We start from the raw sequence: 27705 nt of genomic DNA, 5'->3' as shown, positions 1-27705 counted from the left end.
TTTTCCCCCTGGAAACAGCCCTGATCCCTGCCAACAATTCTGGAACCTGATCCTGGTTTAATGGATTTCTTAGACTAGAAGCAAAGGTTTTCTGTTAGTAAATTAAGACCCATGACTGAACAAGTGTACCAGGCACATATTCTATGTCTATTAATTCATTAATTAGTGAGAGTAAATTAATGATCAGACTATAAAAACATGCATGAATTTGTTTGTAAAACCTGGTAGTTAACATTACACTGATATCAGTGTTTGTCAAGATAGCGTAACAACAAGAAAAGTAACTGATTCTATTTTTGCTTTGTCATATATCTCCCCACATCCCAACTCTGTGTAAATATTTCAATCTATTGAACTATTGTCCAATTTTTATCAGGCAACAGAGAGACATTTAGTACAGTGATTTGAATTGGTTATGCATAAGAAGAGAGAGAGAGGTGAAGTAGGTAAAGGGTTGGATTAATGTCTGAGTTATCTGGTTTGTGAATAATATGGGCCAGATTCAGCAGCTGCTCAATTAAATTGCTCCTGGGTCAATATCCTAAATGTCCACTGAAGAACTTTCTCAGCATCACACAGTGTACATCATTTTTTCTATATGAGCCTACTCAATGGCAGTTGGGTTGAAAACTGTCCAAGGTCAATGGCAGAAAGAAGCATTTGTTTTTTCACCATTTTTTCTACTTTTTACTTTGAATATAGCCTAATTGATAAGAGTAAATTTCTGTGATATACATTATTATCTAAGGACCTTAAATGAAGTTCTCACTATTCAATCAATTCACAACTGGCACCGAGGGCCTGAATTTGGAGGGATATAACCAGAATTATTTCCCAGAGGTTTTGAACCACCCTATGTCACCCCTGTGACCTCTGAATGTAGTGAAACAATGTATGATGAAGGTGGTGGTAAGATTAAGTATCGTTGTGTGTACCCTTTAGTGTATGAAGAAGTGTTTATATTTTTGTTCATGTGTACAGTGTATAGAAAGTATTTTTTACCGAGGGTTTTTTTTTTTTAACTGAAAGAGTAAAATATCAAAATATTTACCTTTAGTCAGTAAATTCCATCCATCCTTCCTTAAAACAAATGATGAAAATTGTTTTGACTCCATTTTTGGTCTTCAAAATTGGCTGTGGCATAAATGGTCACACAGAAATCATTACCAGGCACTAGGAATTTATGATACAAACTTCTCGAGATGATTCAATTAGATCAGCATTTTGTAAAAGCTTTTCTGAGGCTCAGCCCAGTGGTTAAGTTCTGTTCAGTCTGGCATTTAACAGTTTCTTCCTCATTGTTTTTGTGTTTAATCAATTAGGTAATTAAAAGAATATGCTCAAAAAAAAAAAAAAAAACCGAGTCCCTTAATTGCAGTGGTCTATTGATTTACTTTTTTTTTTTAACTGTTTTTTTGGTCCAAGTCTAGAAGTATAGGACTTTTCAGGTTGGTGGAAATGTTCTTCTAGCTCTGCTTGGCATTTTGGGTGCAGTTTTCCTTTGATTTACTGGTAACTCAATGGAGGAAGACCAAGTAACCAAGTCCAGCCACTCGCTTTCCGGTTTTGAGATCATTCAGAACAGTATTGAACTAGTTCAAAAACATTTCTGTTTAGGAGATAAACAGAATTGTAAGTTTTCCTGAAAAACACTGAGATAACATTTCATTGTCTTTGTTACTGCCCTTAAAAAATTGAAAAAGTAAAAAAGGAATTCACCTTTACCAGAAAGAAAGCATTGCCTTCATTTTTCATTATAATAAAATGCCTTTCTTTTCTGTTCTTTCTTACTCATGCATCCTCTTTAGAGCACTGTTTTTGCCAGTGAGCCCCAAATATGTCATGATATGATAAATAATTTGAACGCCCAGAGGCTTTGTAACAGGAAAGATAACTCCTTTGAGAGGATCAGAGAAGGTGATAGATATCAAACTATTTAAACTTCACTGTTCCATGGAGGATTCCAGAAGAAAGGTCACCTAGACTGCTGATTTTACTGCTGATTTTTAAGTATAAATTCACATTACTGTTAATCATAATTCCTATTAATACTAAAAAAGACTTTAAAATTAATGAGACTGTCTCTTACTCCTCCTTCGTATTTTCATTCCTGAATGAAAGTCATTCTCGTAGTAGATTAAGAACTGTAAATTGATAGTATCTGTCACAGTGTCATCTTAGGTAGAAGTCTTTTCAATAGTGTTTGTGATCATAAAGTATTAAACATTTAGGAAGGCTGGATCTGGGAAATGGAAGCTTATAAAGTAAATGGTTTAGATTATAATTCATGCACAAAAATATTTTACTTTTAAAATAGTTTACTTACAGAGGTTCCAATTCCATGTCCACAAGTAGGAATGTGTTTTCTGATACTATCTTGATAGTAGTGCAAAAGGCAGATAAATATAAATATAATAAATATAAGAAGAACACAATCAGTTGATGCTGAATATTTATAAATAAATACAGTCAGTGCTCATTATTTGCAGCGTCTGCATTTGCAAATGGGCATGTTGGCTAAAATTTGTGGGTAAGCCCATCAGCACTTGGGGTGCCTCCCTGTTCATTCCCTGACAGGTGGAGACAAGAGTGGGCTCATCGACATGTGTGCACACACCCCGCTGCTGAAGCAGGGGGATGCTTTGCTTCTTGTAAGCTCTCCTACTCCACACAATTTTCCTTTCCCTTTATTCAGTGCTATGGTTTTGTGCTTTTTGGTTTGGGTATTTCAAATGCTAAAGTGTCTGTCCAGTGTCTCAGTTCAAAAAGCTATAATGTGCCTTAAGGAGAAAGTGTGTTAGATAAGTTTACTAGAGAAATTTCCTTCAGGCATGTATGACAGTGCTATTGATGCTGGCTTCAGTGCTAATTAATCATCAATACATATTAGCAAAGGTGACTTTAAATAGAAACACAAGTAAAGTAAGGTTATGTGTTGAAACATTGATAAAAATGTTGTCACAGGAGGCTTCTGGGAAGGTAATCCTATCCCAGTTAGGAACAGTGCTTCAGAATTTCCTAAATTAGTATTTGTCGTCAATTTTATAGAACTTAGCTACTGCAAAATAATAAAAACTGTCTTGAGTAATTTGAAATTTGTTATTGTGATGCAGGATAGCAAAGCAGTGATTTGAAGTGAAGACTGAAATTTTCCTTCACTTTTATTTTTTAAAATATTTTTTGTCTTTACCTTTCACTTTTAAGGGAACTGATTTCTATGTAGAATTAATGCTATAATTATTTAAAAGATATTTTTCTGTTCTTCCTTTGGCTTTAAAGAGAACATCCTATGGTTGTCAGTGATTAAATAAGGGAAGGTAGCCAGCTGATACTTGGCTGATACTTATTCATAGGTAGAACTAAAGCCTACTAAAAAACAAAAAGCAAAAAAACCATTTTTACAGAACCCCACATAGAGGCTTAACACTGTTTGTATAATCAATGTTACAAGAAATGTCGTTTGAGATTAGATGTTAGTGATAAATTGCTTCTGAAGGAAAAAGCAGAGACCTATCCAATTCTGTGCCCCTAGTTAGCTTATAGGAATGGAGATCCAGACCCAGCCCAGCTGTTGGGGTGCAAAATCAATTGTCCCGCATCCCCCTTGGCTCATCTCACACTGGTCGAGTAATCAAAACTGCATTAGCAGGCCTCCCTGGTGGCACAAGGGGTTAAGCACCGCACTATGAAGCAATCCGAAGCCTCTGCAGCATGAGTTCAATTCCTGGCCGGCCAGGGAGCAACCCACGTGGTGCAGCAGACCTCTCCTGTCTTGCCCGCTGCTCCCCTCAGCAGTGTATTTCAGTCGGTCTGTCTGTTCTGTTCCCCACTCTGTCTCTGGTGAATCCTCTCACCCCCCACATCTCTGGCCTGTGCCCCAGCTCTTGTATGCATAAATAAATAAATCTTAAAAAAAAAAAAAAAAACGGCATCAGCAATATACTGATGATGCATATGAAGAATTCACATACGTGGCTGTAAATTCCTAAGAACAATGGAGTGGACCAAGAATGTTTATCTTGCATTTGGGGATGCGAGACATCCAGGACAGAGAACCCAAGGCTTCTCATGACGGACAAGGAGCAGGTGACCTCATCCCTACACTGAGAGTAAAGATGAGATTCTTAGAATGTTTTCTGATAAAACTAGAACTGGGTGAGACCCTCAGCGCCATTCTTCTAGGTCATGAAAAGGAGAGCAGTTGCTGCTCCTTCTCTCGGGAAGAGGTCAGAAGCTTAGGACATAGTGATGTCTTGTTTGGCTAGGTAGGGGCGGAGGACTTGGGCAAGAAGTAAGGCTTGTGCTCACCTTCTGGGCTCTCAGTGGCCTCGCCCAATGCAATCTGCATTCTTTAAGTGATGATAATAGGCCTCTTGAAGTCACAGAGCCTAGGTTGACCAAGAGTTCCCATACCACTCTGGGCTACTAAAAAAAAAACTGCTTGGGGGGCCTCCTGGTGGTGCAGCGGTTGAGCGCTGGGCTGTGAAGCTGCCCGCAGCCTCTGCGGCGCCGGTTCGATCCCTGGCCACCGGCGATGGTCCTACATGGCACGCAGACCTCTCCTGCCGCTTGCTGCTCCCCTCAGCAGTGTACTTCATCAGTCTGCCTGTTCTGCTCCCCGCTCTGACTCTGGTGAATTCTCTCACCCTCCCGCACTTCTGACTGTACCCAGTGTTTGTATAAATAAATAAATCTTAAAAAAAAAAATCTGCTTGGTTCTTCTGGGGGCACAGGCTCCACAGTGCTTTTCCAAGACTAGACAGTCAGGTAGTTCTCTACTCATCAAGTAGATACTCAGGGTCTAAATTAAAGCTTCTCGTTCTGTTCTTGGGCTGTTCATTTGCTGCAATCGTACATCCTGCAGTTACTGCCCGGTGATGCCACAGTCTGAAGTATTTATTATGTGCAGTCTTTATAGAGTCATCAACTTTATTTTGGAAAAAAAAAATTAAATACATTTGTATTTAATATTCATCATTTTTAATATTTTTTGTCATTTAACTTCATAACAATAATGCATCACATTCATTCTGTGCTTTTATGTACCATGCATTGTTTTCGGGTCTTGTTACATAGTGTCTCCTGTAATAATCACAATATGCCAGTGGAGACTCTTATTATCCCCATTTTATAACTGAGAAACTGAGGCACAGTGAGTTTCGGTATCTACAATTAGGGCATGAAGATTCCACCTACAGGCTCTTGAAAAAGACAAAGAACATTCCTTCCCCGAGCTGTCTCGTGCTGTGGTCACGTTGGGCAAGAGTGGATTTCATTCACCAAAGAGTGAATTCATTCATGTCCTGCCTTCTTGAGGTCTCCACTCAGATGTTGATTTGCCTCTTCCCATGCATTCCATCTCCTCAAGCTCTCCTTCCACCTTCACCTATTACTTTTGAGCCAATTATTGAGAACAAAGCCCTAGACTTCACACTGTATTCCACCATTTCTCTCCAATCCCACACCTCACCTATCAACAGTTCCTGCCGGCTCTACTTTAAAGATACACCCAGAATCTCGCCACATCTGCCCTTCTTGTGACTCTAGGCTTGTCTGAAGTTCCATTATCTTTCTCCTGGCCTGAACATTAGTGTCTTTCGGCTTCTGCCTTTGCTTTCTTTGAGTGTCTACCTATCAGTTCCCATGTCAGATTTACTTAACATAACCCCCTATTGGGGATCTATAATGAATTCTCATCTAGCTCATAGGAAGAGTCATAGCTCCTCATAATGGCCCCCTGTAATGCCCTGTATGTCCACCTTGCCCCACACATATGCCTCTGACCTCATCTCCCACAACCCTTTCCATTTGCACCTGACTCACTGTTTCTCAAACGCATAAATTCAGGCTTGCCTAAGGCCCTGGTGTTCCCTGAGCTCTGTGCAAGGCTTGACTTCCCTGGTCTCCCCTGGAAATGCACCTTATCAGCTAGGCCTTTCCTAATACCCTCTTTTCTCCAGTCTCTGGGTACTTACTTCCCCCTCACCCTGCTGTGCTATTCAGAGCCCTTATCATTTGCATATATTTGCCTGTTTGTTTGGCATCAGACTTTCTTCCTCCATGTGAACATAAGCTTTTTGAGGTCAGGTACATTGTTGTGTTCCCTGCTCTATTTTTAGTACCTACAGTACTTTGCACAGAGCAGGAACTCAGTGTTTACTGGAAAAATGACCGAATTCCCCATCAACAACTATTCATCAACTGCCCGCTCCCTGTCTTCAACATTCTGTGGGTTGGAGCAGGCGCATATAAATAACTAGGAGGTTAAGTCAGAATCCGCGTTTGTCCCCAGACATCTGCTCAACGAGGCAGGTGGTCCCTTCCTCATTATCCCATGTGCTTGGTCAGAGAGAGGACTTTGCTTCCATCAAGGGCAAATTTTCAGGACAAGGCAGAGCTTCATAAGTAATACTGTGGTTAGGAGGAAGTTAATTGTGTTGTAGGAAGTAGAAAGCTTGCCTGGCAATCCTTAGGATGCCTAAGTATTAATTATGGGTCACCATTCGGCCAAGGCTTGACTTTCCCTTTATTTTGTAATAGCGGAAATGGGGGCTTATTGTTGCCCAAGAGTTGGTGCAGGAAACTGACTCAGCCTAAACCAACCCACTGAGACGCTGATAGCAGAATCTTTCATTCCTTTAAGAAACATTAGCTCGGTTCCTTCCGTATGCCAGAGTGTACTGGTTAGTGATGCAGACAGTGGAAACTCAGCCCCAGATGCCGGGAGCCCGCTTCCTCCTGGGGCGTGACCTCCTTTGTCTGAGTGTTCACGTCACAGTTGCTTCATATATATAAGGTTAGGGCAAAAAAGTGTCATCTCGTTCTCGCAAGTGAGCAAGGATACGCATTTTAAGTGATGAAAACCCTTTAGGGTGACCACATTTTCACACTTCTTGCCCCCTTTTATTCCAATTTGCTAAAGTATTATCCTACACCAGGCACACTGCAAGGTGACAGAAAGGCTCCGATTTCATGTTTGTTTCTGTGCCATTTCCGTTCAAGCCATGTGTCCTCGATACACCTCGACTCTGGGTGGAAATTTGATGGAATTTGATTTTCATGGCCTCATTATGTATCCAACAAATGGTGGGATGTGTTGTGAGCAGGAGGATAATGTATTCAAGATTGCTTCCTATTTTTATTTTAATGTGTACTTTTAACAGTGTCTTATTTACGTAAAACGAAGTCTCAGAGGGCCATAGAAAAAATAGTCGAGTCCATGCCACGTCCGTGAACCACAAGCTGTGGCATTTGAGTTCAAAGCTACATTGGGGTCCCATTGCAGGCTGGAGGAGGAAGCAGTCCCAGAAAGGAAGGTCTTGGGCCTCCCCGGTGGCGCAGCGGTCGAGCGCTGGGTTGCGAAGCTGCCCGCGGCCTCTGCGGCACCGGTTCGATCCCTGGCTGCTCCCCGGCCACCAGAGGAAGGTCCAGCATGGCGCGCAGACCTCTCCTGCCGCCCGCTGCTCCCCTCAGCAGTGTACTTCGGTCCTTCTGCCTGCTCTGCTCCCCGCTCTGGCTCTGGTGAATCCTCTCACCCTCCCGCGCTTCTGACTGTACCCAGTGCTTGCATAAATAAATAAATTAATCTTTAAAAAAAAATTAAAAAAAAAAAAGAAAGGAACTTCTTGTGTCTCAAGGTCAATAAAGGCCAGGTCTCCTGGGGAATAGGGGAAACTCTGCTTGTCTGAAGTATAAACCACAAAGGGGAGATGATCAGTGAGATACCTCTGAACCAAAGAAGGCCTTAAAATCCTGGTTTCTTTGTATTTACATATATAAGGCAGAAGGAGAGGGTCACGAGGGCGGATGATTGCCAAGGGGCTGAAGAACAGATGATGGAAAACAATTCCAGTGTCCTTCCTTAAGGGGAAGCATAGTAGATGGTGGTACATTCTTTTTTTTTTTTTAAGATTTATTTATTTATTTATACAAGAACCGGGGTACAGGCCAGATCCACAGGAGGGTGAGAGGATTCACCAGAGACAGAGCGGGGAACAGAACAGGCAGACTGACAAAATACACTGCTGAGGGGAGCAGCGGGTGAGACAGGAGAGGTCTGCCGTGCCATGTGGGATCCTCGCTGGCTGGCCTGGATCAAACCAGTGCTGCAGAGGCTGCGGACAGCTTCACAGTGCAGCGCTCAACCACCTGCGCCACCAGGGGAGGCCCAATGGTGGTGCATTCTTGAATGTGGTACTGTCCTGCCAGTTGAAACATTCTCTGTCTCCATCTTCCTGTTTCTTTGCCCATTGTCTACCTGTGATAGCAAAGATAGACTTAACTGAGGAAGCTGGCAGCATGCCAATTTTTAACTATTGCTAGTTAGAAATTATATCACATAGTTACAGTCTTAGAAAGAAAATGGTGGCATGCAATTGTAAAGCGAGGGTTGTCCTTCGGTGACAGAAACCGGAGCCCTGGGCCTCCCTGGTGGCGCAGGCAGTTGAGCGCAGAGCTGTGAAGCTGTCAGCAGCCTCTGCAGTGCTGGTTCGATCCCCACCAGCCTCGGAGCAACCCACATGGCCCGCTGCTCCCCTCAGCAGTGTATTTCGTCAGTCTGCCTGTTCTGCTCCCCGCTCTGTCTCTGGTGAATCCTCTCACCCTCCCGCGCATCTGGCCTGTACCCCGGCTCTTGTATAAATAAAAAATAAATCTTTTAAAAAAAAGAATTTGGTTAAAAAAAAATAAAAATGGAGCCCTTAGGAAATAGTTCACTTCTTGCTATAGACAAGAATCATTTGCACTGAGTTTATTATTCTACCAGTAAAATACTCTAACCCCAGTGAGGCAATTTTTTTTTTTTTCTGTGTAATAGTTACCTTCTTAAATTTTGTGGGCCATGTAAGGGCTGGTTGTTGTTGTTGTTGTTCTGATAATTCATTGCTAGTATATAGAAATACAATTCATTTTTGTGTATTAATTTTATATCCTGAAGCACTTCTGGTTCTTAGTTCACTCTTTCTTGGTGGAGTCTTAGGGTTTTCTTTACACAGTTAATGTTGTCATCATCAAGCAGAGACAATTTTACTTTCTTTCTGATTTAGATGGCTTTTATTTTTTTCTTGCCTAATTGATGTGGCAAGAACTTGTAGTGCTCTGTTGGATAAAAGTAGATGTTTCGTTTAGTTTTTACAGTCCCTTAAAAAGTAAAAACCATTCTTAGCTCACAGACTGCACAGAGATGCCTGGCTGCCTGATTGGGCTTATAGGCAGTTGTTTACAGACTCCTGATTAGGGCCTAATCAATAGTAAATGCCAAAGCAGAGCAAAGACACCACCCTGGAGAATTAGACAATCCCTGGTGAGCCAGTTAGATGCTGTTACCCTATGATGTTCATGCAATTTTCCTTTTCCCTCCCTAAGACTTGGAATATATATCTTATTCTCAACCTAGATGCATGATGCTGTGCAAGTCTTTGTAGGGACATGTGGCTGTGGTCATCTGGGGCCAGCAGTTTAGTGGCAAAGATAAAGCAAGTTAAATCACCGCTCAAAGCCATCATGGGGGTCAGATTGTTCAAGGAGGGAGAGGTGGCCGAGGGGGCTTGGCTGCAGAACCGGTGCTCCCAGTAGGTTCTAAAAGAGAGACAGGGGTTAGCCTGGAGGAAAGAGAATGCAAAACAGACAGTGGAGACTGGCCCCGTGACTTGTTACAGGAGGGAGCAGAGTCTTACTGAAAACTCCAAGAGAAGCATGAGGAGAGAGTGACAGAAAAAGAGAGTGGTTGAAGTGATGGTACCTCATGGCAGGGTAATCACAGTGGCCTCTTTCCAGCAGCTGTTCTGACTTACTCAGTGTCCCTATGTGGGTGATGAATGATCTGATAAATGGATCATGTTAAGGAGCTTGCTTAACATGATGCAGGAGCTCCACATACACGAGGCATCTTACAGGACATGTAGTTAGACTCTACAGCTGGCTTGCTCGTTCTCCTCACAGGCAGCTTGTGTCCCTGTGTTTCCACGCGCTAAACGGTGGAGTGTCCATCGCTCAGCTTGCTTGAGCTGTGGATCCGATAATGCAGACACAGAACCACAACACTTGCGAAGGATCATGTCCCGAAGGCTGAGAACTGGGGGCCAGGACATGTTTGTCTTCCCACCTTGTAAACAGTCAGGGACATTGGTGGAGTGACTGTGACAACGAGCCGCCTTCTCTCAAAAACTAGTTTCTTGTGCACATCACATTCTCTGCTCCTAAAAGGCTTAGGTACAGTGGTCAGAGAGCTCGTTCTGTCCTCCTATCACTCATCTCTGAATGACAATCATGGCCAAGATTATAGAGGTAAACATAGTCAATAAATCTGAAACATTTCCCATTGATTATTTTTGTACAGCATTAGGGCAGTTGGCCAGAATAGTCTGCTTAGGCCTGCAGGTGACAAAACCAATTTTCACCCAAAAAAAAGTAGTCTTTTTTTTGCAAACAAAATTAAAATGTATCTTTTTTATTCACTTTTACAGTATTCCTATAAGGCAAATAAGAAAAACTTAATTGAAACTAAAAACGAATACAGAAAAATTATTATGAATGAAGCCTAAGGAACTACTTTTTGTCCTATAAGAAATTTATATCGGGCCTCCCCAGTGGCGCAGCGGTTGAGCGCTGAGTTGCGTAGCTGCCCGCGGCCTCTGCGGCGCCGGTTCGATCCCCGGCTGCTCCCCGGCCACCAGAGGAGGGTCCCACATGGCGCACAGACCTCTCCTGCCGCCCGCTGCTCCCCTCAGCAGTGTACTTCGGTCCTTCTGCCTGCTCTGCTCCCCGCTCTGGCTCTGGTGAATCCTCTCACCCTCCTGCGCTTCTGACTGTACCCCAGTGCTTGTATAAATGAATAAATAGATCTTTAAAAATAAAGAAAGAAATAAAGAAAGAAATAAAGTTACATGCCATAAATACAGGACATATATATATAAACATTTAAAATCATTATATGGTAATAAGATTTATAACCCTCAGGAGTATGATAGTAATAAAATGATAGAAATTCAGCCATTAAATTTGGTCTTTAAAAATTAATATATTTATTTAAGACTGTCTTTTAAAGAGAAATAGAGGTAGAGATTTATCTAGAGGGTCTTCAGCAATATGCTGAACCATTGGGTTACTGTCTCAACTGTGAGAAAATTGCCAACTTTTAGCACCTTTTATTAGCTCTCTTTCCCCCAATAGTTATAAAACAATCAATCTGATGTCATAATATTTGCAAAACGCCCTCTGCTCCCCCATGGTCTCTGAATGTTCATTTTCTGCGCCAACTGCCATCTGGCTTCCTCGTGCATTTTCTGCCCCACTGGAAAGTGTTGACTCTTTTCTCTGTTTCCCACAATCTGGATTGCCTTGCTCTGGGCTGATTTATAAGATCACTGTTATCACCTCCGCCTTCGAGGCGCCCACCTCCATCCATCTATCCCTGCAGTACGAGGCACATTTTTCCAGGTGACGATGACCTGTGCTTAGCACTGCAGCGTGTCCCTCTCTGGTCCTCGGCGTTGACTGTGGTGTACAGTGACCGACCAGCCTGCCCCCTTCTCCCCTGCTGCACGCCCAGCATTCTCGGAAGCTTCCAATGCTGTTAACTCAGCATGTCTGTGCAACCCCTTCTCTCTGTATAACTTAGCTTTCCCTTTCAACAACCTGTTCTTCTATCCAGAGGTTAGCAAACTTTTTAGAAAGGGCCAAGAAGTAAAGACTTCAGATTCCTGTTTGTCTCTTGTTAATCTCGCTTGCAAGGAGCCATGGAGAATGCATTAGGGGAGGGGGATGAGGTTCTGAGCCATGGGAATGTCCTCAAAGAACTCCAGCAGAGAAACTAGTGCCGAGGCAACCCTGTGGGTTCCGGAGGCTGCAGGAGCCAGGGTGGTGGTGGGCGGCCAGCGGGAAAGGTGGCTAATAGGCGCTGTCGTGATGGTCTGGGCCACAGTGAGGATTTTCATTGTTACTCAGCTGTTCCTGGGAGGGTTCTGAGCAGACGGGCAGTAATCAGATTCTGCTTGAGCAGCACTGCTAGAGTGTCAGGAGGATGGTGAGGCAATGGAGTAGAAGCGTAAACTTTTCTTCCAAGTATACATTTTGAGGGATTTGCTTTTCGACTGAAATTTGGGTGTGGAAGAAGGGACTCAGAATTAGAGAGGTTTTTATTCATAGCCTGGAAGGTTCTAAAGCACGGAATGGAACAGGTTTCAGGGGAAAGATTTTGGGTTCTTCGAGCTAACTTGGTTTGAGGTGCTAGAAGACAAGCAAATGCCCCAGATGTTTGTATGGTCTGATGTTTATTTCAAGTCCCTTGATTTCATATTAAATAGACTATTGCTCTTAAAAATAATAATAATAATAGGGCCTCCCCTGGTGGCGCAGCGGTTGAGCGCTGGCCTGCGAGGCTGCCCGCAGCCTCTGCAGCGCCAGTTCGAACCCTGGCCACCGGTGAGGGTCCCACAAAAAATAATAATAATAATAATAATTAATCTACATGAACTAATTGTTGCATTGAATGCTTGAAAAATTATATTACCAGCTACCTGATGGCTGATGGGTCTAATAGAGCCCACCCCTGTGTGGATCAATATCCTTTGTTATTTCAAAGTAAGTTCATAAATAATTTTCCTGAGTAAGCTCATAGCTTTCATGTTTTTACTCTATTGTCAGCCTAAGATTACAGTATGTGCTTTTCTTGTGTGTGTATATTATCCAGAGGAAATAAATCAATTTTTTTAAGTACTGTCAGCACAAAAAAAAAAGTTAATAGTAAAACATTTTGAGATAATATAGGTACTAGCTGCATTTTTACATTGTACTTCTTATTATTTTATTAGAATTTTATGCCTTGACAGGGAGATCAAGTGGCTGTGAGGGGACACCAGGGTCTCAGGGTGAAAGAATTCACTAGGGACAGTATGAAAAGTAGAAAAAGCAGGTTTGTATAACCCTGATGGAGAAACAGGGGACAAGAAGAGAATGTCTGTGCAGCAAGGGATGTTTGAAGCACTTTTTTCATGCTTGGAAGTTGTGGGCTTTCTGACATTTAGGACACAGGTCTGTGCTGGCCGCTCTCCACTCAAGTCTCAGTCTGATGAGTCCCTGCACTTTTTAGAATTGACATCAGCTTTTAATGGCCACAGGTAGGTGACATGGCCCCGTTCCAATCATAATCACTGGCTCCCTTGTCTGCCCCAGGTCTCCAGGCCAGTTCCCAGGGCAGCTGTTCAGCTCCCTTTGTCTGTTCAAAACTTCCCACCCCTGCCTGCCAGGCAAAAAAGAGACGGAGCTTTTAACTCTACGAACCCCAACAATTTAGACTTATGTATTTCCTACTGTAGGACAAATCAATTCCAGTGGGGGAGGAGGGACATTGATGAAAGATTGAGTTTTCAGGAAGGATTGGACAGACAGATGAGTGATGACACTAGTGTGTCTCTAGGGAGACTTCAGGTGCAGCTGGTAACATGGTAAGTCACAAGAGAGGAGGGATGATCTAGTAAGTTTTCCCACTCGCTCTAATCCAAGGCTGTGAAAGAAGCAGCTCATTTGCTCAGTTCGTTTTCAAAGATGACGTATTTTTAATTTGGCACTATAAATGTTTTCAAAATTGTTCTCTAGCTACTCATTTTTAAAAATCCCAAATAAAATGAAGTGTGTTTTCAGCTTAATTCTGTTGGAATGTTGAATCCCAGATTTAGAGGGTTGTAATTAAACTCGTTGGTAATAACTGTATTGTTTCTTTTCTGCATTGTTTATTAGTCATAATTATACATAAATGTAGAAATGCAGATAAATGGAAAGGATTGTATAGGATCCTCTGTAAAACCTTATGTGACCCAGTGCTTATAATTTTCTGTAATCTGCAGTTAAAAAAAAAAAGACTGTATCATGATTCAGTGTCTAATATATGCATAAAATTTTAGCAAAGTTTTACAAAACAATCATCAACTTAAATGAGAATGCACCTCAATTTTTTTTTAGAGGAACTGAGGTATAGGCCAGAGGTGCAGGGGGTGAGAGGATTCACTAGAAACAGAGTGGGGAGCAGAACAGGCAGATTGAGTGAAATACACTGCTGACAGGAGCAGCAGGTGAGAGGAGAGGTCTGCTGTGCCATGTTTTGTATCTCCATGGCCTGGGCTCAAACTCAAGCCATAACAGTAATAGCACTGAGACCTAACTGCATCTGGAGGCCCCAAATGTTATATTTTTCCTTTTTTTAAATGCTGCTTCTATCTGGACTTTGAGGCAGAGATGCTGACCTGCTTGCTGCTGTGGCATGATGCAGTCTGTGTCCGATGCGATAGCCCTCATTTATCACAGATCACAACCTATATTCATTTTTTATTTTTTTAAAAAAAGATTTATTTATTTGTGTATACAAGAGCTGGGGGAGGGTACAGGCCAGAGATGCAGGGGGGTGAGGGGACTCACCAGAGTAGGGAACAGAGTAGGGAACAGAACAGGCAGACCAACCGAAATACACTGCTGAGGGGAGCAGCGGGCAAGTCTGGAGAGGTCTGCTGCTCCATGTGGGTAGCTCCCTGGCCTGCCGGGGAGGCTGGCCACGCTGCAGAGGCTGCAGATTGCTTCGTAGTGCAGTGCTTAACCCCTTGCGCCACCAGGGAGGCCCCGCAGCATGTATTTAATCCTCACATGGAGCTAGTTACTCTACCACTGTAAGACATTCGGTGTGCCTATGCCTTGGTGATGAACAGGGAGCACCCTGTGTGTGGTCATCAACATCAGGGCCCCTCTTTTTGACCCAGGTGATTGGTGGTGGTCTTGAAACCACGCTGGGTTGTGAGCTCACTGATGAGCTCAGAGCAGAGAACTTACAAATTGCTGCTACTTGCCTTCTCACCCAATTCTTCAGTTATTTAGGGTATAGTAGATGGGTACGTGCATTCTATGTAAATTTAACAGAAAGATGGTATTGACCCAAAGCTTTTGGGTGTTAACCCAAAGCTCTGTTAGGTTCTTATGAAAGTACTACTGTGGGATATTGTGCAACCTCAAGATTTCTAGAAAATGCGAATCATGTGATAACAGCACTTGTCTGCCTTCTAATAGCTGTCATGCTCAAGGATAACTGTGAGTGATCACTGATGAATTTTATAAGTATTGGAAGATGGAACAAGAAAAGATAAAAGAAAAAAGCAAAGGGAGAAGGAGGTTAGTTTGTGATTGAAATACATAAATGATAATGCAGAATTGAAAGAGGATGGATTTTTTTTTAAATAAAGGAAACTTGAAATGAGTACTAACTTCTCCAAGAAATGAAGTCACTTTTCCAAAAAGCAAATATAATAAGTAGAAAGGAATCATGCAATTAAATATGCCACAGGATAACCTCAAGTTATTTTTCAAAGCAAACCATGAATATTTCCAGATACTACTAAGCTTAGAAAATAGATCTATGATCTAATTTTCCCCTACACACATAATTTCATTAAAAATGAGCAGGAAGGGGTATTAAATGAATTATCAATTTACTTTCCTATTTCATTAACCATCTCTGAAGTTCTGTATTTAGCTGTTTGGGACTTCTTTTTTCTCAAGCAAAAGAATGGATGGTTCTCTCCTATGTTTGTCATGTGAGATTGGTGTGACTGGTAGTCCTGTTACTGGCAAACTGGCCATCTTGCTTCATTTTCTTCTATCGTCCCTGGTTGGGATTCTTCCAAGTGGTAGCTACACTGATGAGCCAGAAGCCCCTTTGAAAAATCTGGGCTTGTGACTAGCTCTAGCTGTTAGAAGACATGATGGTTTCTCCCACTCAGTCCTGAGTGTCACTAACACACCCTTAGGTACTGAAGTGTCAATTTCACTCAGAGGTTAGAAATGGGGTGGGAATTTGGGAATAAGACTGGAGATCATGATGAGCTGACTTGATATCCTTTGACCTTCAGGACTGATCTTGGGATTCAGTGACTTTTATTGTGTTCTTTTAAAATAGTTTTAAAAAATTAATATGACTGGCATTCCCCATTGAGTTTTCATGTAATAATTGTGCTTGCTCTGGTTTTTCAATAAGTACTGAATTTAAATTCTTTCTTAAAGTATAAGCAATGAAATGCTTTACAATATAATTTAATCTTAGGTATTAGTTTTAAAAGATTTTCTTATCATTACCAGGAAAATGTTTGAAATTTTATTTCAAAAAGTTGGGGGTTTTTGATATTAACATTAACTGAAAAGTGGCCTATTTGTCATTTATTAATGGGACATATTGTTAAATATTTTGTCAAACTTATATCCCTTATGCAACTTTAGGGATTCACATGTTCACATACCTAAAATTAGAGCAGACTGTAGTTTCTGTGTCTTCGCCAGCTTAATCAAATTCCCAAACATTTTATACCCCAATTTTAAAAGGATTATGTTAAGACAAATTTTTTTAAAAATGTGAATACTGTAAGGCCATTTTGCCTTTTACAACAGTGGCAGGGTAAAAATATCTGTATGTCTGTATCTGCTTGTCTTCCCAGTCAATTTAAAATCAAATGGCCGAGGTACATGGACCCAATTTCATAGAAACAGTGTGCGTGTTAGTTTTCAAATGCACACAACTTCAATAAATGTATTTTTATGCTGAAGAGAGAAAATTGCTTTATTCACTGTATTATTTTTACTTGCATTGTAAGAGATTAAAAAAAAAAGCCTTTGTGCAGATTTGCCTTTAGTTTTCTAGAAATATGAGAGTGATTTTGAATTGGGTTTTTAGTGCTTCTGTGTGTTCTATTTGAAGAGTTTTTTTCTCTAGAAATGACCGGCTTTGTCAGAAGAAACAGTAGTTAATAGCTGAGCTGAAATTTCCCTCCCGAGTGGTGCCATTTGACTGTTACAATGTCTGAGACTAGTAAATGATATATTTTTTTTAAATTAACAAGTGAACTCATTGCTGGCATCTGCCTTTGAGAAGGCTTGGCACAGTGCTGGCCTGACTTGGCTAGTGCTTGCTCTAGCTGTGAAATATAATTAACTGCTGATGAGAATATAAAAAGTATCTGACTTACAAGCTGCCATTTTTGCGTCCTGGTATGGGAATCAAATCCAACTACCTCAGTTCTTGCAACACAGCAAAGTTAAAAATGCAAAAGCTACTTCGCTTACAACCAGGACTGCTGCTCAGAGCTGAGGAACAGTTAGAAGGAGAATGTGATACGGTCTCCTCTGTATGAATTACTCTGTTAGTATTATGATAACACTGGCTGCCCTGCCCTACCTCCCTCAGCTCCGGAGATTTATACTGACTGTCATTTAAGAGAGAGGGAAAGGTTTAGGCCTTAGGCGATCTATGCTTTGGAAGTATTGGAGTGTCTGAAGCACCTTTTTGTCCCTCGCAGATCCTATACTTGATGGCTTAAAATGTCAAATTTCCTTCTAGATAGGCACAGCGATATAGTTTCAATTTAGGGAAAGTTATTTATTTGTGGACTTGATTTTACCTTTGAGCCAACTTCAGGAAAGAATGACGGCCCAGGTGTATTACAACCTGCTTTTCTCATTATCTTGTAACATTTCTTTCTGAAGCTTCATAGGGACAGCTGCAAGTAGGTTAATTGTGTGCATCCGTATGCGCAGCGTATGGCTGGAATGGAGCAGTCCTGGTGAGAGAAGTCGAGCCGTCTGCTCCCACAGCCCTGACCTCAGCCGGGCTGGCCACGCAGTCAGTCTTGTGCTAATAGCTATGGTGAACAGAACACACTATTGCTCCTCTAGTGTAAAAAAGAATTGACATTTACTTATAGAGAAAAATGAATGCAAGATTTTTTAACAGTGAACATAAATTTCAAGTCTTGAAAAGGGTTTCAACCCTTGAAAAGAAAAAGGGATGGAAGACAGATTTTTGGTAGACAGAAGAGGGTTGGAGAGCAGTGCATGAAGTCGGTGACAGTTGAAGATGTGGAACATCTGGACCTCCCCTGGTGGCGCAGTGGTTGAGTGCTGGGCTGTAAAGTTGCCTGCAGCCTCTGCAGCGCCGGTTCAATCCCCGGCCCACGGCAAGGATCCCACATGGTACGCAGACCTCTCCTGCCGTGTCCGCTGCTCCCCTCAGCAGCGTATTTTGTCAGTCTGCCTGTTCTGCTCCCACTCTGGCTCTGGTGAATTCTCTCACCCTCCTGTGCTCCTGACTATACCCAGTGCTTGTATAAATAAATAAATAAAGCTTTAAAAAAAAATGTGGAACATCCGTGTGAAGACTGGATTACATAGTTTAACCAATAAATGAAAATAGTTTTCATTCTCTTATTTTTCAATGTCTTGCTTCCAGTGAAAGTTTAGCCACCCCAAGAGATGTGGGTCACTGGGAAGAGCTTTTCACCTATGAGGACATATTGAGGGGGAGATAGGTGACTTATGCAAAGATAAATAGCACAGAAAGCAGTAGGTACATTCGCCTAGAGTAGACAGTCTTTTCAATTCAGAAGAGAGAAGGATTTGTCGCAGCGCGTTAACAGCAGAAGTCTAACTCATTGGAAGATTTAAAGGCATGCTAACTTGAGGAGGTGGTAGATCACTTTATTAAAAGTCCTAGCTGTGCTTTTGGACTAATGAGTCTGGTGACTTGAATTTGGAAGTAGAATAATCAATACTGTTTTGGCAAGTTGGCCAAGGAGTGCCTTATGGGAATTTCCTGAAGAAAATAAAAAAAAAACGGTGGGGGGAGCAGAGTCAGGAGACCATTTCAGAGCATGCTGTATGACCCTGCCTGCTGGCCACTCTGAGCAAAGCTGAGTCACTGAGTACCTGGGCAAGGGTGACTGCCAAGGGGGAAGGAAGGAAGAGACTCCAGGCAGGATTGCTGGAACCTGGTGGCTTTGGATATATGGAGGTATGTTGTAACAACCATTAGCATATTTAGTCATTACCTGGCATTGTGTGGATGGTTTTTTCCTTTCATTTAATCTTTGCAACCATTTTGTAAGGTGCACATACTATTATCATCGCAAGCTAATTAATTACACAGTTAATAATGATCACAATGTAAACCTTGGGTCTTTCTGAGCCCTTGCTGCAAAATACTAACCTAGCAGAGGCTCAAATGAAGAATGATGATACAGTTTTTACCTAGGAGACAGCTGCTTATTAGAAATCTCGGTTAATGTTGAGCTCTGGCACGTATGCATAACTCAGACATTCCTCTCTTTTTCTTTTTTTGTAGTACGACTTCATGACAGCATATCAGAAGAAGGCTTCCACTACTTGGTCTTTGACCTGTAAGTATAACACACTTTGTCCTCATTTATATTTGCTATCTATTTGAAGACCATTTTGAATTTACCAGGATTTTTTTCATTGCGCAGTCCAAATTAATGACCCTGTGCATTTTTTTTTTTAGAAACCTATAATGTTTTAAATGTCTTTTAAATAACTTACCCTTAATTCTTTTGAAGCTGCATCTATTTAAAATTTAAGTTAATGATTATAAGTGAAACAAAATTGAGTCTCCTTTTGCATTGTTCTTTATGATATCTTAAGTATGTTCTTTGCATCGTCTTGGTATACAGAGGTGACACAAACATAATTATCCATTGGACATTTTGAAGATGATGTATAATTTACTGCATAATGAGACTCAAGCAAGGGCCCTTGTTAATTCAGTAGTTTAACAGAATCATCCAAGTCCTGTCTTTACCCCCAACTCATCGGCTTTATTCTCAGACAGTATGGTAAAGCTGTTACTTATCATCATGGTAATGGCCAGTGGAAGACATTGTCTCTTGTTTCTTTTTAGAATGAAAATTCTAACAGTAAACCTCTTGTTCTCATTGGTACTGGGACTGGTTCACATTTCTACCCCCAACCTATCACTAGCAAGGGGAATGAGATTTCCAAGATGGATTGAAAGTAATTAGCATGTATAAACTGAGGTTCTGTCATCAAGAATGAAGCAAAAGTAAGGAGTCTTGCTGAGCAAAGCACAGCACTGACTGGCTGGGGCCGGGGAGGTGTTATTAATAGTGAGAAAGGCTGCGCGCACGCCAAGTGAGGTCTACAAAGAACAGGCGTCTTGCAGATCACTCTGACACTATATATCAAGTGTCCCTATTATTTGAAAGATACTCATTGCCTTGTCCTTTATAATTGGGGAAAAGGAGGTGTGGAGAAAGAAAAGAAAATCATATTAAGGATCTAATAATAGATAAACTGCTGTCTAATTACCATATATTCATAAATGAGACTGCTAGCTAGCATTTTCATGTGGTGCTTAGGACTAGATTTTAAAAAATGTTATTTATTCTAATATGAGTCTAAAGTTAGGTTAGTTCTCGGTTTGGCTAACACAGGTCTTCAGTGATGTCATTAAGAAACCAAGGTCATTCCATTTTTCTATCTGGTCTTTGTAGCATGGGGGTGGTGGTTCTTCATGTTCAAGTTTCCCTTATGTTCTCAAGTTGGCAGCTTCATCTTCAGTATTACAGCGACTTCCAAAGATAGAAAAAAGTCTTCAATTAATTACCTTTTCATATATTTTTACCTATAGAGAAAATCTTTCCCAGCATTTTCTCAGGAGATAGCTGTTGCTAAGCCCTATTTAAATTTGCTTCTCATAGCCTTGTCTAAGCCAAGAATCAGTAAAGGGAATGGATTAAATAACTGATTTTGGTCCATCTCAACTTCAGTTTGTAGGCCAAGGAGGAACCTGGCTTCCCCTGACTCCTATGCAGACTTGCTTAAGAACTAAGTCATGGTTTTGTTGTCAAGAAAGAAGAGCAATGTTGCCAAGCACGTCTGCCATATTGGTGATCTTTGTGTGTGCTGGAGACTGGAGGCCAAAGGTCTCGACTCACACAGTCCTTCCCTGCTATTTCACTGGAGCGTGACAAGGACCTGCTTGTCACAGTCCTTCCCTGCTATTTCACAAGGACCGCCCTGGTCCTTGCGCAGAGTACCCAGCCGTTGTTCTTGCTTGTTTGCTCATATTCCAAGATGCCTTCTTTTGTGTTTCTCTTTCCTGTTTAAGAATTTCCTTGTCTAGCAACAAATTCTTAGTTTCATTTTTTTCTAAGAATGTCTTGATTTCCTCCCTTTCATGCTTGAAGGGTTTTTGATCAGATTGATAGACTTCTTGATTGACAATTCTTGTTTTTTGGTTTTTGGTTTTGTTTTTTTTTTTTTTTTTTGTCAATGGTGTACCACTCTTTTCTGGATTCTCGGTTTTGGGTGAAAAATACTCCCTTTTTCTAATTCTCTCCTAAAAGCAAGGTGTTATTTATCCCTGGCTACTTTAAAGAGTTTCCCTGTGTCTATAGATTTTAGGAGTTTGAATATAATGTATTTAGACTTGGATTTTTTTGAATTTCTCTTGAATATAGAGATTTATGTCTTCTGCCAAACTTGGGAAAGTTTGGGGTTTTTTGTTTGTTTGTTTTGTTTGAACGTATTTCTTTCTTTTTATTTTATTTTATTTATTTTTAATATAATTTTTTTTATTTTTATATTCCCCATAGAATTGCGACCCCCTTATTTTGACCCCAATCAGAGTATCTCTGGTTCATAGTTGTTTGTTGATTTTGATTTTTACTTTGTTATAGTTATTCTTTTTCCTGGTCCCTTATTTAAGTTTTCTAGATTCCTGCTATGAGACCATCCAGTATTTTTCTTTTTCTTTCTGGCTTATTTTGCTGAGCATGATCCCTTCCAGCGCCATCGATACAGAGCTGTGTGGAGATTTCTGGACCTACTAAACATAGAGCTTCCATATGATCCAGCAATTCCACTCCTAGGTATTTACCCAAAGGACACAGAAACATCAATTCCAAAGAACACCTGCACCCCTATGTTTATAGCAGCACTGTTTACAATAGCTAAGCTTTGGAAACAACTTGGGAAAGTTTTAATCACTTTCTTTGGATACATTTCACCAGCCTTACCTTCTCTTTCCCCTCCTTCTGCAGCTCTGATGACATGGTTATAAGATCTTTGGTTCATTAGAGTATCATTAATCCCTAAGGCACTGTTCATTTTTTTTTCATTTCATTTCATTTATGTTATTGAGATTAGGTAATTTATATTGTTCACATCAGGTTCACTGAGCCTCTCATTTTTTTTTTTTCATTCTGATGTTGAGCTTATCCATTAAGTTTTATATCCCAGTCACTGTACTTTTTTTCAGTTCTACTACTGAGTTTTGGTTCTTTCATAAATCATATTTCCTATTTTTGTTATTTTTTAAAAGTGTTATTTTTTAAAGTGTATTTTTTTGTGGGAGGTAATGTTGGTTTACATGATTTAGAGGCTATGATATAAAGGGCCCACGGTCCTCCATCATAACCATCCACCATATTCCACTGGTGGACGGCTGTAGTTCCCATTGTCTCTCTCTGGTAGCCTTAATTCTGTAGTCCTATTTCTAGGGTATGTTTTCATTTAGATGTCCTTTTTTTTCCCATTGGTTTCAGTTCAATTGCTCATTAAAGTACATTTACTGTGACTGCTTACCAGTCAGTGTCAGGTAATCCAGCTGTACTGTATGCTTGCTGTTGGTATCTGCACCTTGTCTTTCCTCATCCATGTTATGATTTTCCTGTTTCATGATAGGATGCATGATCTTGGGTCATATCCTGTGCATTGTGGGTATTACTGTATGATGCCCTGGGTTTAATTTAAAGTGTCTTTTTATTTTTTTAAAGATTGATTTGATTGATTGAGTTATACAAGAATGGGGTATAGGCCAGATGCATGGGAGGGTGAGAGGATTCACCAGAGACAGAGCGGGGAACAGAACAGGCAGACTGATGAAATACACTGCTGAGGGGAGCAGTGGGCGAGACAGGAGAGGTCTGCTGTGCCATGTGGGTATCTCCCTGGACGGCTGGGAATCAAACCTGCACTTCAGAGGCAGTGGACAACTTCACAGCACTGAGCTCAATCGCTGCGCCACCAGGAGAGTCCCTAAAGCATCTTTTTATCAGACCTTCTCTGCCCTCACAGTGGCCGGGTAAAGAGTTGCCATGTTGTGATTGACAACTCAGGCTTCCCCCTCAGTCTCCAGTGCCACCCCAGGGGAAGCCTCTTTCCTGCTGGGATCATGGGAATTGTTGTGCTGTATTTTGTGAAAGAAATGATTTAATTTGTCAGATTCTCTTTTGCATGGGGCTACTAACTTGGATATATCCTTCATGTTTTATTTGATTTTTATCTTTCCTGCTTTTGTGAGTGTTGGAGTGGAAGACATTCTGATAATGTTCATTCCCTGAAGACCACAGCTCAGTCATAGTTGTGTGAGACAGAAAAAAGCTTTTCCTCAACCCTCTTCTGTTCAGTATCTAAAGACGTGATTTAAAATAACAAGATAATAGACGAAGAGGCGCACGACTTTGACTGGTATTTGTGCTGGGGAGTCATGGAAAATAAGTGAAACTAAAAGAAGCACTTTGTCTCAGGGCTTTGCTCTTGTCTTCAACGATAAGATTCCTTATTCTTTCCCTGGTATGTGGAACAGACACCTTCCTCAAAGGGAAATTTCTGTCCTGCTTTTACACAGATAAGATGGGGGCAGAGAATTCTTCCTGTATCAGTTGATACTCAATAGCTTTAAGCTCAAAATAATCTTATGCCAAATTCACATGTTTTAGTGTGGCATTTTCTGATGTCTGCCCTTCTTTTTCCCCCTTCAGTTTATTTTATTTTTACATCATTGTTCATTTTTGTATAATGTTTGTTTTCTCCCCTCATGTGTAACTTACCTAGGAGCACTTCAGTTTTAAGTCGTAACACTGAGGGAATGTGCTGTCTTCCTGTGCCAGCCACTTTGCCCATCATAAGTTATTTACATGCACCTTTAAAATTTTATAGATGCCTATATTCCTTATTTATGTGGGGGAAGTGATAAGGATTCCATATTTTATTTAAAGATTTTATTTATTTTTGCATAGAAGAGCTAGGGTGTAGGCCAGAGGACCAGGGGTGAGAGGATTCAGCAGAGACAGAGTAGGGAACAGAACAGGCAGACTGACTGAAATACACTGCTGAGGGGAGCAGCGGGCAAGACAGGAGAGGTCTGTTGTGCCATATGTGGGTTAGCTCCGTGGCTGGGGATTGAACTCAGGCCATCAAGATGATAATAGTGCTGAGACTTAACCCCTAGGCCACCAGGAAGGCCCAATTCCATATTTTAGAATAAAGTTTATTTTCTCAAGCATGTTTTCTATTAAGCACTTAATCATTAGCAAAGAACATAGAAAGCTGTTCTTGTGGAAATAAAATAAGACTTTCATTTACAGTGGCCCATGTCTGTAGCAATGATAGTTGTGTGATTAATGTCTCTGAAAGCAGAGTTCAGAAACTTCTGAAGGTGAAAGCTTAATTTGAACTGCAGTAATTTGAAATATGCTGTGTCAGACAGTTGAACCTCTGATTCTAGATGAAAGCATTCAGAATCTCTGCAGCTATCCTGCAGAGTTTAAAGTTGAAAAGTTATTAGCAGTTCTCATTAAAATGCTTTGCCAAAAAGTAAGATTAATAAACTAGCTGAACCAATCCATTAAAGCACCATGCTTAAGAAACAATTGGAAAATGATATTGACAGTGTAGATTTTCAGTGACTGAGATTAAGCCGGAAGTAAAGATATAAGTTCTCCAAGCTATCTAATTGTGACGAGGTAATCTATGAAGAATAGAAGTAAATAGCTTTAGAAAAATGCACATTTTACAGTTGGGAAAAATATGATCTTGATGGAATCAATGAAATAATCATATGGGAAAGCTGGAAGTGACTTAGCCAATCAGTTCCAAGATAAAATAACTACTTGGATTCCTATAGAAGGAATGTTCCTCGTGTTTGTCCTTTTGATGATGGTTTTGGCAGTGTTGTGCTCCTGCATACTTTCTGTGGAATGTCAGCTATTCAGAATCTAATGGGAGTTCTATTTTTATAGGTGCTCTGAGACTTCTTCTAATGGAACACTTTTCCCTTGCTAAAAAGCAAAACACTGTGTGTTCTGTGGACAAAAAAAGTTTCTTCTTGCTATTTTAAATTTATATTTCTTTTTATTTACATATCTGTCCCTCATTTCCAGTGACAAAGGGTTAGTAGTCACTTTCACAAATAAAGTTCAGGAGAGGCCCACAGGGAAGCAGCGATATCTTCACAGCAAATAATAGACTGCTTTGATCTTTCAGAAACATCTTTCCTGAGGGTTTGTGCCCAGCAGGGCTTCCAGGCATAACTCAGCAGCTCTGGCAGGCAGGAGAGGTGGATGTACCCGAACCCCCAGGGAAGACAGGATGATGGAGTAACTAAGTCAGAAGTGTAGTCCTTGAAAGGAGAGGCCAAAGAGAGAGCCACTGGCATCAGGGTTGAGAGACAGAGCCTGTGCATTTCTAGAATTGAGGAGGGTAGAAAGCCTTGATGAGGGCAGTTAGCTGAATATATGACCTGTACCTTTCAGCTGGAGCTGGAGAAGATCTGATGTTTGTGCATATTGGACAAATACGTACAATGAAGTACAGAATGATCACAGTTCTAAGAAAATGAATAAGAGCATAGTACTTGGGTTGACCTTTTGTGATCCCCATGGGGAACGAGAGTAGGTAGATGACATTACAGTTCAGCAGGGAGAGTGCTGACCCAGAGTGGATACTTAAGTTTCACTCACAAAGCTACCCAGGGCCTTCACATGTTCTTTTCTCTTAAGCCTCGTTTTTCTCATACACGACAAAGCTATGGAATCAGAAGAAATGTGACCTCTCTTTCAAGTACTTTCCTGTTCTACAAGCAGGCTGGCATGCTCTTCTTACCAATTTGAGCTGTTTGCTGGAATTAATGGCACTCGTTTTTGAATAATACAAAATTTCTTAGAATCGTGAACTGTTGGAGAAAAATGCTATCCTTACATCTTTAAAAAGAACATGACTCTCTCCTAGCAAAAACAGATTTGGGAAATAAAGTACTTTTTTCCCCCTCTGTTTTAAAGTGTTGTGCTTTTGTCCCAAGTGAGAAATTCTGTTCACCAAATATACAACAGGTGCCTGCTAAATGGAAGACACTCACCTATGCTTTAGGAAGGAAAAGCAGTGTTACTGATTCTGAATGCTTGAAAATAAATATCCCATTTAGGTCAATTCAAAAAGGAATAATACTCTGAGAATCTCTTCCTGCCTCACCTGCAGACTCCCTATCCCCATTTCATCATATTTGTACAGGCCCCTAGAAGCTTGCTCGAGGGGCATCGCTTGTAGTTTTTGTTAGGATAAACTATATCAGTTTCATTTTTGCAAATTGTGATTCCCCCCATACTTAATTATGGTTCCCCCATTCTTAATCTGATGCTGTTTTGCTCTTCATGAGCCCCAAGGGCACACAGTCCAGCACAAAGTTTTCATCCATAGGACAGAAAAAAGAAGGTTAAGTCCCTTTGAGGATACTTTTAAGAATCAAGTTGAGCCTATTCATTTTGTTGGCAATATATATGAAGTAAGCACTCTACATGAAGTAGAGGATATTGAAAATAACAAAGAAATCCTAGTACTCTAAAAAGGATAGTTCATTTCCTGTGTGTTTTTATTTATTTATTTATTTATTTATTAAGATTTATTTATTTATACAAGCACTGGGGCACAGTCAGAAGCAGGGGAAAGTGAGAGAATTCACCAGAGCCAGAGTGGGGAACAGAACAGGCTGACTAACGAAGTACACTGCTGAGGGGAGCAGCGGGCACAGCAGGAGAGGCCTGCGCGCCATGTGGGACCCTTGCCTGGTGGCCCAGGATTGAACCCGTGCTGCAGACCTCGCAACCCAGTGCTCAACCACTGCGCCACCGGGAGGCCCTCCTGTGTGTTTTTACAAAACACAATTGTATTTGAATCAAAGTACCTTGGTTATATTTTAAATGGAATTCCAATACGGTGGAAACCTACAAATCTAGAATGACAGAAGGTCACTGTTGGAAAATACGGCCTTCACATTTCAGTTCTTGTTAGTTAGAAAATTAACAAAATGGTAATAATTCTGTCAAATTGTTTTAGGAGGAAATTTAAAATTTTTATTTTAATTCAGGGGATACGTTTTTGTTCCCTGTATAGGCACATGACCTACTCACCTTCCACCAAGTACCCTGTGCCAATACCCATCTGCTTCTCCCTCATCTGTTCCTCCCTCCCCGCTGGTAACCATTAAATTCCTTCACCAAGTTCAAGACTTACTCCTACTATATTTTGCCCATGTATGATTCTTGGTTATTTATATTCCACAGATGAGAGAAACCATTAAGCAGAAACATTTTAAGCGGCCGTGATATCCTGAGAGGGCTAGAAATACTTACATCCTTTTTTTCTTCTTCCAAATGGAAGGCAACATCAACAACTCAGAACAATCTTAACCCTTCCACCTGCTCGTTGTTGTTCTTTTATGTTACGGGCGCTCTGTATGAATCAGCTATAACCTTGTCTGTGAGAACAGGGGGAACCATGCGTGTCTCCATGAGTGCCATGTGATGGCTACTTTGCAATTATTGTCAGGGAAATGGTCTTAAATTCCAGTTTCATTTTCCTTTGTTCACTTTAGTAACTTTCATTCTTTGATGCAAACGATGTTTCCGTGTTATACACACACACTCCACATATATACATCCATATACCAGCACGATAATTTTGTTCTTCAAAATAAATCTGGATTTCTTGGTATATCAACTCCAGTATCTACTTATAAAGTAGGAGAAAATGTTATAGAATTTACAAGATTTGGAAACTTATTACAGCATTTTTAAATTGTTTCCACCT

At 40.9% G+C, this 27705-nt stretch overlaps 1 protein-coding gene across 19 annotated transcripts in view; it reads left to right on the top strand.

The window, feature by feature from the left end:
- The window catches only part of CAMK2D (calcium/calmodulin dependent protein kinase II delta), a gene marked incomplete at both ends in the record, with an annotated part of 257338 nt that overhangs the window by 116226 nt on the left and 113407 nt on the right, over positions 1 to 27705 (top strand). For all 19 annotated transcript variants that reach the window (XM_084251889.1, XM_084251885.1, XM_084251883.1 and 16 more), the window contains one exon: positions 19145 to 19199. In XM_084251889.1, coding sequence (XP_084108015.1) covers positions 19145 to 19199 — 55 coding nt within the window. The remainder of the gene's footprint in view (positions 1 to 19144; positions 19200 to 27705) is intronic.

This window comes from Talpa europaea, assembly GCF_964194135.1.
Source record: "Talpa europaea genome assembly, chromosome: 13".
NCBI classification, from domain to species: Eukaryota; Metazoa; Chordata; class Mammalia; order Eulipotyphla; family Talpidae; genus Talpa; species Talpa europaea.
This window is presented reverse-complemented; position numbering and strand designations above follow the sequence as displayed.